This window comes from Amblyomma americanum, chromosome 11, assembly GCF_052857255.1.
Source record: "Amblyomma americanum isolate KBUSLIRL-KWMA chromosome 11, ASM5285725v1, whole genome shotgun sequence".
Classification (NCBI taxonomy): domain Eukaryota; kingdom Metazoa; phylum Arthropoda; class Arachnida; order Ixodida; family Ixodidae; genus Amblyomma; species Amblyomma americanum.
In genome coordinates this window covers 57,412,199-57,421,309 of record NC_135507.1, presented here as the reverse complement: position 1 = coordinate 57,421,309, position 9,111 = coordinate 57,412,199, and the positions used below count along the sequence as shown (strand labels likewise).

Here is a 9,111-nt window from a genome sequence, read left to right as displayed (position 1 = left end):
TTGGCGCTGGCCGAAGCTGCATTTCTTGGAGTTGAGTTGGAGGCCGGCGCGGCGGAAGACGGAAAGGATTGTAGAAACACGGTGTAGGTGGCTTTCGAAAGTGGGGGATAAAACGACAACGTCATCCAGGTAGCACAAGCACGTCGTCCATTTGAATTCACGCAGGAGCGAGTCCATCATACGCTCAAAGGTGGCAGGAGCGTTGCAGAGGCCGAAAGGCATGACTTTGAATTGGTACAGGCCATGGGAAGTGACAAAGGCTGTCCTCTCACGATCCCGTTGGTCAACAGCAGTTTGCCAGTAGCCTGAACGGAGATCAATAGAAGAAAAATAGCTGGCACCATGTAGGCAGTCGAAGACGTCATCAATTCTCGGAGGAGGATAGACGTCTTTCTTTGTTATTAAGATGGCGATAGTCGACGCAGAAGCACCAACTTCCATCTTTCTTTTGACCAACACAACAGGGGACGCCCACGAACTGCTAGAAGGCTCGATAATGTTGTTCGCCAGCATCTTGTCCACCTCCGTCTGGGTGACATGGCGCTCAGAAAGGGAAACACGATAGGGCCTTCTGAGTATGGGGCTGGCATCGCCCGTATTTATGTGATGGATCACGACGGTAGTTTGGCCGAGAGAACGTCACTGTAGGAACCCAACAGGGTGGAGAGCGCACTGGCGTGGTCAGGTGGCAAATCAGCCGCGAACATAGCAGAAATAAGGTCCGGAAGTGAAGTTGCCGAGCGGGAATTAGGGAGACCAGATTGAGGCTCAGCTGTGAGAGCAGAAACTGCGCATTCGGCCAACAGAAATAGTTCAACGAGTGCGATTCCACACGGTAAAAATTGAATAGAGAGGCTGAAGTTGAGAAACGAAAGGTAGGTGCGGTTACCGATGACGGTCAGGACGGTGTGTGGAAGGATGACATTTCGCTGAAGGACAACGTCCTTGACCGGGTAAGTGACGTAGGCACCATCAGGAACGGGAGGAACCGGGAACATTGGAACATAGACTGCAGAATCGCGCGGCAGGCGAGTAAATTGAGCGGTACGTAAGCGGGGCGGCTTGAAATCGGCGCTTTCAGAGCAGATCGGAAGGTCCAAATGAAGAAGGCCAATGGAGCAATCGATTAGCGCTGCGTAGGTTATTAAAAAGTTGATGTCGAGGATCACATTGGGGGGGGGGGCAGTGGTCGAGCACAGTGAGCAGGACAGCTGTAGTACGCCCGGCAATGCAAACACGCGCAGTGCACATTCCAATGACGGCAGCAGCACCGCCGTCGGCGACGGGAACGGCTGAGGAAACGGCGGGTGTCACAACCTTCTTCAAAAGACGGCGAAAGTAAGAGCTCAAGACAGAAATTTGAGCGCCAGTGTCAATCAGAGCTTTAACTGGTGCCCCGTCCACGCAGATATCGAGAAGGTTGCAGCGAGGAGCGAAGGTCAGGAGAGGATTTTCGCGCCGGGCCGTCAATGCAACGTCACCTCCGGGAGCTGCATTGGCTAGTTTTCAGAATGAAAGCCAGGTAAGGGCGGAGTGGACGGGCGTCGAAGTTGCGGCGAACGGGAGCGATGAATCTGAGGTGAAGGCGAGCGGCTGTACCTGCGTGGGGTCGGAGTGTCGTTGGCGTGTGAAAACTCGGGGCGGGGAGACATCTGGCGCGGTCCGTAGTCAGCTCGACGATCGTAATCAGTACGAGGTCCGTTGTCGGCACGACGATCATAGTTAGAGCTATGGCGAGGTAGGGAAAGCCAGCGGCTGCGGCAGTGGCGGGAAATGTGGCCGACACGCGAGCAGGTGAAGCAGATAGGCCGGTCGTCTGAGGTTCGCCAGTCCGCATGATTCCGGTACGGTAATGCAGCTGGATGGCCGGAGTCGGTGAAGCAGCAGCAACCAACGGAGCGATGGTTGGCATACAGTACGACGAAGAGGGCTGTCCAGAATTGAGACCCGCGTTCGCGAACTCCTGGCGAACAACGGCCTGGATCAGAGCAATCGTAGCGTCAGGCGGATGAGGGGTGAAGGCGATGGGAGTCATAGCCTCCAGTTCCCTCCGTAAAATTCTGGTTAAATTGGCTGGATGAGACGGCTCTTGCAGTGTTCGCAGGTCTTTGCAGGAGGATGTGGCCGGCGTGTTCGGAAGGCAGTCGAAACGGGGAGCAATGCGGCGGTGTTCGGCTTGCTCAAACTGCCGGCATACCCGGAGGACAGAGTCGACAGTTGTGCAGTCTTTGCAGAGGAGCAAGTTAAAAGCAACGTCCGCGATCCCCTTGAGTATGTGGCCCACGTTGTCTGTCTCTGACATGGCACTGTCTACCTTACGGCAAAGAGCGAGGACGTCCTGGATGTAAGAGATGTAAGACTCGGTGGACGACTGAGCTCGAGAAGCGAGGTCTTTTTTGGCGCCGAGCTTGCGTCCAATTGGCTTGCCAAATAAGTGGCGCAGCTTCTGCTTACAGGTGTCCCAAGAGTTAAGTTCTTCCTCATGCGTCCCAAACCAGATGCGCGCCGTGCCCGCCAAGTAGAAGATGACGTTAGCAAGCATGAGGGTCGCGTCCCATCGCTTGGGCTTACTCACACTCTCATACATGGCTAGCCAGTCTTCAACATCGACGTCATCGGTGCCACAATAGGTGCCCGGGTCGCGAGGCTGTGCCACGACAACGGTCGGCGCTGGGGTTGACGCTGTGGCTGGAGGTGCGTTGGACGGCATAGCGATGGATTCTCACATGACGACCGCTGCGGAGGTCCAGGGCGTGGTGTAGTACCCAGCACAACCTCCCCCAAGCATTACGAGGTTAGTTCAGCAGCAGGAACGATAGGCAGTACACAGAAGACACACCAGAAAACGGGTCACTCAAGCACTAGCGGCAGCGTCCTCGTCTTCGACTGCCCAGCGACACAACAACGTCGTGTTCGCTTCACGACCGCGTACCTTAACAATATTGGATGATTTCCTTGAAGGTAAAAGCCGGATTGGGGTCGGAGTCCGCATCAGGGGGAGGCGAGAGCGATGCCCCAAGAGTGAGCGCGCGGGCAGCGGCCTCGGCCGCTTCGTTGCCCTCAAGACCCGTTTGCGCGGGGGTACACACTATTGTGCGAGACGCGAGAGCCCAAAGATAACTCCTCTGCTGAAGTATTGGGTATGCCAAATAGGGAATAAAGCCCCTTTCGATGTTCCTGCAGGCCCCTCGCCAATCGATAATAATGACTCGTGAGTCCGTATCGGCGGCGGCGAGCGCGATTGCCACCTCTTACGCGTGAGTAATACCTTGTGCTTTGAACGTAAGGCTGTTCACTGCGGTGTTTTGGTGGACGACTACGGCCGTGTACCAACCCCCATGATGTGGGCCGGTGGCGTCCGCGTAAAATACTCCGTGTTTGTTTCCATATCAGTGTGCCAGGGTTTCCTCCCACACAAGGTGCCGGCCACTGTGGTTGTCTCGTGACATGTTGGCCGGAAGAGGGCGCACGTGCAGGGCGTATCTCCAGATTTCGGGGATGCGCACGCGCTCTTCCGTTAGTGTTGAATGGTGGATGTGAAGTCGGGCAAGCAGGCGGCGTCCCGACGGCGTCATTAAGAGCCTTGTACAGCGGTTTGTCAAGTGTACTTCTCGGAGCTCCATAGAGGTGTTGGCCATCCCCAGGCCCAGGAGGCGCTGGTTGGACGTGGGGACCGTGAGGTCGAGAGCACGCGTTTAATTCTTGAGAAGCACCTCAAGGACTTTCTCGTCACATTTCCGAAGGTGAAGGTAAGGAGTACAAGATTCGACTGGTTACGAATGCCTGCGCCAGCCGCAAGGCATCTTTGCACCGTAACCCCCCGCGGTTATTGGAAGCCTGGCGGATCATGCGGCCAACCTGGTCCCCCACCTTGCGCAGTCTGGCCAGTGTTATGTCGACACGGCGGTGTTTATTGATAAAGAGATCCAGTTCTCTGATCTCAGCGTGTTCTGGGATGGGTCCACTCGCTAGGGACAGTTCGATTCGGCGAGGGTCGAATGTGCACAAATTCCGATTGGGCCGAAGCGCATTCAAGGCCGCAGAGGCGGGCGTAAGCGTCCACAATCTCCACCGCTTGTTGCAGGTTGGCTTCAATGTCTTCTACTGATCCGTGCTTAGCCCAGATGATGATGTCGTCGGGGTGTAGCGCGTGCTCAATGCTTTCGACACTCTCTAGCTGTGCCGGAAGTTTCATCTTGCCAAATTGAATAGTAGGGGTGAGAGGGCCGCGACCCGCGGGGTACCTCTCGTACCTAATTAGTAGAGGCCGTGTTCTTCATTGTGTACCCGAATATACGATTGTCGGGCGGAGAAGAATTGCCTAATGTACTGAAACGTGTTGTGTTCACAGTTGGTTTGGGAAAGGTGCGGCAAAATTATGTCATGTGTTACATTGTCGAAAGCCAGCGTCAAATCGTGTCTTACTGAAGCAGGACATATTGTGCGGACTGGTGCGGGCGGGACCCAAACATGGTGCCTGCGAACACATTTTGGTTTTTCAAACTCGGACAGCCTGTCTCACACTAAAGTCTCCATCAGCTTTCCCGCACAAAATTCAGGCGCTAGGCGCCCACTGTTGCTGTGTGTTATAGTGTTGTCATGTGGGGATTGTTTTATTGAATTTGACCTTCACTGCAGACTGACGCGTCCTTTACAAACCTAAGTAATAAGACGCCAGAGCAATCGCAACAGCAGCCAGGAGCATTGTCTGTAGTTCAGAACGCCTGTTAGCAATATGCCCGCTTGACATGCTTCTACATAGGTCAACTACTGTTATTTAAATACCAGTTATTATTTGCAAACTGTGATACGTAAATAACACAGTCGAAAATGTCGCGGCCAAAACAGCTGCTCTATATGCGATGAGACTGTCAAAACCTAAGAAATGATTCCAGAGTATTTAATTCCGATCGCCTTAAGTTCAACCAGCTCATGTTTTGTCAACTTCATTACGACAAATCCTTCAGAAACAACTTGACAAGCAGCATTCTTGAAATGCAAGCATCCAGGATATGCCAGCCTCATAAACTGTACGGAAACACGTAAGCCTTTGTCAGAAGTTTTGAGCGCCGGAAGTTTGCTTCTAAGCCTTGTACTGGGACTCCGGTAGCATTCGTGGAAGTCATAACCATGGAGGAGGCAGGACCACAAATCCTCTTATGCTCAGGAAAGTTCCAACGCTGGAGATGCATAACGAACCGCACAGAGTGGCTCAGAAGCAGACCCCATGGGCTCCAATCCTTTGACGGAGGCTGCACATCTGGAGGGAGAACTGCGCATTCGGTTTATCGCGTTCAAGGGTGCTACATGTGCAGGAAAGGACTGATACTGCAGCTATATGGACCGGACATAGTTACGTGTGGGTCCCTTTTTGTCTGAAAACGATTTTCAGGCTTCGTGCCCCCTACAAAACACACAGTGGAAAACAGAGGATAAACAGAGGCAAAACAGGAAAAGCATAATTGCAGGACGCAGTAGCTGGGGAGAAGAATGGTGCACAGAAAGTCGAAAACGTAATGCAGGTAAGACAAGTTAAAAGATCAGGTTAGCGACAATGAAAGACATGCGAAAACAATACGTTTTGTCAAGCTTAGGAAAAACACTGTTGGAATTGCGTACATCCCAAGAAAGAGACAGCGAGCGAACTATATGACCAGGCACATATGGATTAGGTTACTGAAATGAACTGCGTAAATATGTGAATGATTTATAACATCTTCAAAGGACAACTCGTTCAAGCTAGGTAGCGAACGAAATTTCAACATTCGTTTTCTGATTTTTTTTGTGCGCCATGCATCAAAATTCTATTTTCTGGGTTTAGTGCTCAAAACTACGGATGGTTCTCTGCAAGCCAAGCTAGATTATCCGATTCATTTCTGGTTTTCAATATTTCACCCCAGTAATGCCAGCTCAGTCGAGAAAACAGACTCTACAAGAGGAATGCTAAATTGATTCAAATATTGGCTGTGTGCAAAAAGAAAAAAAAAGGAACTTCAGCACTTATGAGAGCCTGTTTTTGGTAGTCGGGAGTCAGGCGTACCCGTTTACCTAACTACATAAGTGCTCTGCATTGAAGACAACCTTACAAGAGACATTTGTTATGTGGCAAAGCTTTGACCGCAGCCGTGAGTGAGTGAGTGAAAAACTTTTATTGAACATTTGCGTAGTTCGGCGGCAGCAGGATCCGCGTCGGCTTCATATCAGGCGATCCCGGATCCCGTCTTCGCAAGGTCGAGCCCTCATTCCAGGGCTCCGCTGAGCCGCGCTGCCTCGTAAGCGTGCTGCACCCGGGTCCTTTGGACCGTGAGCTCGCTGCTGACGAGCCGGCTCTCCCATTGCTCCGCACTTGTGTGTTTGTGTTGGTGGAATTTTATGTTTCGCTCACACTCCCATGTGATGTGGTACAGCGTTGGTACCGCCCCGCATCACGGGCATGTGGCTCTGTATTGTGTCGGAAACATCTTGTTTAGTATGTGTAAATTTGGAAAAATACCCGTCTGTAGTCTGCGCCGCCCGGTAGCCTCTTTCTTTGCAGCCGTACAAAGCTAAAAAACGTTGCTGAAACGTGGCGAAGCCACCCTACGAGCGTGCCTGCGACTCCGTTGAAAACTTGGGGATGTCCGAAGCGTTGCTCGCCAACTTCTCACCAAGTGCGGTCTTGTTCGACTTCTATCTGCCATTTTTTTTCAGCTGTTACAAGTTTCCCAATGTGTAGAATAACTCGCGCAGTCTGCTTTCGACACGCGAGAAAGGTTCGCATTTGGCCATTTGCAAGCTGCTACTTTCAGGAGGTATAAATGGGCTTGGGCAGGGCATGTACTGCGAAGGCAAGATAACTGCTGGTCCTTAAGGGTAACGGAGTGCATTCCAAGAGAACGCAAGCGTAGCAAGGGACGGCAGAATGTTAGGTGGGTTGATGAGATTAGGAAGTTTGCAGGCATAGGGTGGCCGCAGCTGGCAAAGGAGAGGGTTAACTGGAAAGACATGGGAGAGGCCTTTGCCCTGTATTGCGTGTAGTCAGGCTTATGTTGATGATGATAAGAATCCGCGGCTCCTCTTAGCGGCTCAATTCGCAGGGAAAGTGGAAACAAAAGAGCGATATAAATTGTGCATTGGCTCCTCGCTGTCCTTTGTTATGCAGTTATTCCCAGCGAAGCCTCACCACTCACACAGAGAGCACTTGGCACGCGCGAATAATTTGGGTATGCTAGGCAGGTCATGCCAGTTCCACCGTGGACCACCATGATTTACCGGCATGCGTAGTCATAGTCATCAGCCTGACTACGCCCACTGCAGGGCAAAGGCCTCTTCCGTGTCTCTCCAATTAACCGTGTCGTTTGCCAGGTGCACCACCCTATGCCTGCGAACTTGTTAATCTCATCCGCCCACCTAACCTTCTGCCGTCCCCTGCTATGGTTGCCTTCTCTTGGAATCCACTCCGTTACCCTTAAGGACCAGCGGTTATCTTGATTTCGCATTACATGCCCTGCCCAAGCCCACTTCTTCCTCTTGATTTCGACTAGGATGCCATTACTACGCGTTTGTTCGCTCACCCACTCTGCCCACTTCCGGCCTCTTAACGTTACAATATCATTTTTCTTTCCATGGCTCGCTGCGTTGTGCTTAACTTAAGCTGAAGCGTTTTCGCTAGCCTCCACGTTTCCGCCCCGTCGGTGAGTACCGGTAAAATACAGCGGTTGTATAATTTTCTTTCGAAGAATATTGGTAAGCTCCCATTCATGATCTGAGAGAACCTGCCATACGCGCTCCACCCCATTCTTAGTCTTCTAGTTATTTCCCTCTCGTGATCCGGATACATGTACCACGAGGTGTATACATAGTGCAGTAAGCAAATAATTCAATATTAACACATTATTAACATAAATTAAGAGCAAGAATGGATCTAAAATGCTTCCTCTAGGAACCCCCGAAGCTGCCGTATTTAGGGCCGAGTTGCCTACGAAAGTCGTCTAATTGTGAGCGATGTTGTCAAAGCCAAGGTATATTAAAGAAATAAATTTGCCACGGAAGCCACACTATTCCTGATTCTGAAGAAGGGTGCGGTGGTTGAGAACGTCGAACGCGTTTCTTAAATGTGAAGAAATGTCTAGCACTATGTTCTTCTTTTTTTAATCTTCTGTAAGAATGTTTCCTTTTGATCAGGTAGGGCTAAACTGGTTGATTTTTTTTTCTGTCATCCATACTACGCCAGAGTTATGGTTTGGTACTTGTGAACAAAAGCTACCAAGCACTGAAGAATTACTATTCAGAATCCTTCAGAACATGTAGGAATACTTTAAATACGATAATAATTTGATAGATCATCTCTCTTGCCTGTTTTTGCAGATAACGATAACTTTTGCAGATTGCATCTTAAACTGGAACACGCCTGATCACAGCAAGCGGTATTTGATTCCATGCAGGTACAAGAGTGGTGCATGTAGCAGGTGTTGCTGACTGACGCAAACTCGGCAAAACATTCATCGTTGTGACTTGTTTTTTAAAACGTATTGTGTCAGTTTCTTGGCTTAATGTAACAGTAATTAGTATTTTTTCTTCGCGAATGCGTCGTGTGTCACAAATACTCGCTAAGCGCACAGGCTCGATTATTATTGGTTAATCCAACGTTAGATTTACTTACTTTTGAAACTGGATTGGGTGGTTGCTCGGCTAGAAAATTCAAAATTCCTACACGTGTTATAATCATCCTCTCGGTGAAGTATACAGATTGTGAAAACGCCTTTTGGCTGTACATATACATTTGTTGACAGTATTTACCTAATGTGTACATGTTTCAAATCTTTCAAGGTTTCTAGTCCGCAAATACAGTCTACAGTTGATGTTGACTATTAATGAACGTTAGCAAAGAATGGTTAGCCTTGGCTTTCGAGCATTTTTAGCGATCATAAACATAAATGGCTGAAAGTAGTCGTAGTAGGCATCCGTATTTTTATCATAAATCGGTTTTCAAGCTTCAGCGCAGTTAGTGACCTCCAATTAGTCCACACAATTCCGACTAATCAAAGGATCGCAAAAGGTCGCTAGCTTTTCTGAGTTGAATATACCTTAGCGGAATCTTGAGCGCTAGAGCTTTAACGATTTTATCAATGT

The 9,111-nt window shown here is 50.1% G+C and overlaps 1 protein-coding gene across 1 annotated transcript; it reads right to left on the bottom strand.

Moving 5' to 3' along the window:
* Positions 1-611: 611 nt before the first annotated feature.
* Positions 612-2,710, bottom strand: LOC144109649 (uncharacterized). Its single transcript, XM_077642461.1, has 3 exons — positions 1,915-2,710; positions 890-1,009; positions 612-787 (listed from the first exon to the last, which is right to left on the bottom strand). The coding sequence occupies exons 1-3, from the start codon at positions 2,708-2,710 to the stop codon at positions 612-614; spliced, it is 1,092 nt and encodes a 363-aa protein (XP_077498587.1).
* Between the last annotated feature and the right edge of the window lie 6,401 nt (positions 2,711-9,111).

Coding starts and splice junctions, on each gene's coding strand:
- LOC144109649 (XM_077642461.1), bottom strand. CDS start 2,710: ATGCCGTCCAACGCACCTCCAGCCACAGCGTCAACCCCAGCGCCGACC. Junction 1,010..1,914: donor ACAGCCCTCTTCGTCGTACT/GTATGCCAACCA, acceptor GCGATTCTGCAG/TCTATGTTCCAATGTTCCCG. Junction 788..889: donor CACCGTCCTGACCGTCATCG/GTAACCGCACCT, acceptor CCGAATGCGCAG/TTTCTGCTCTCACAGCTGAG.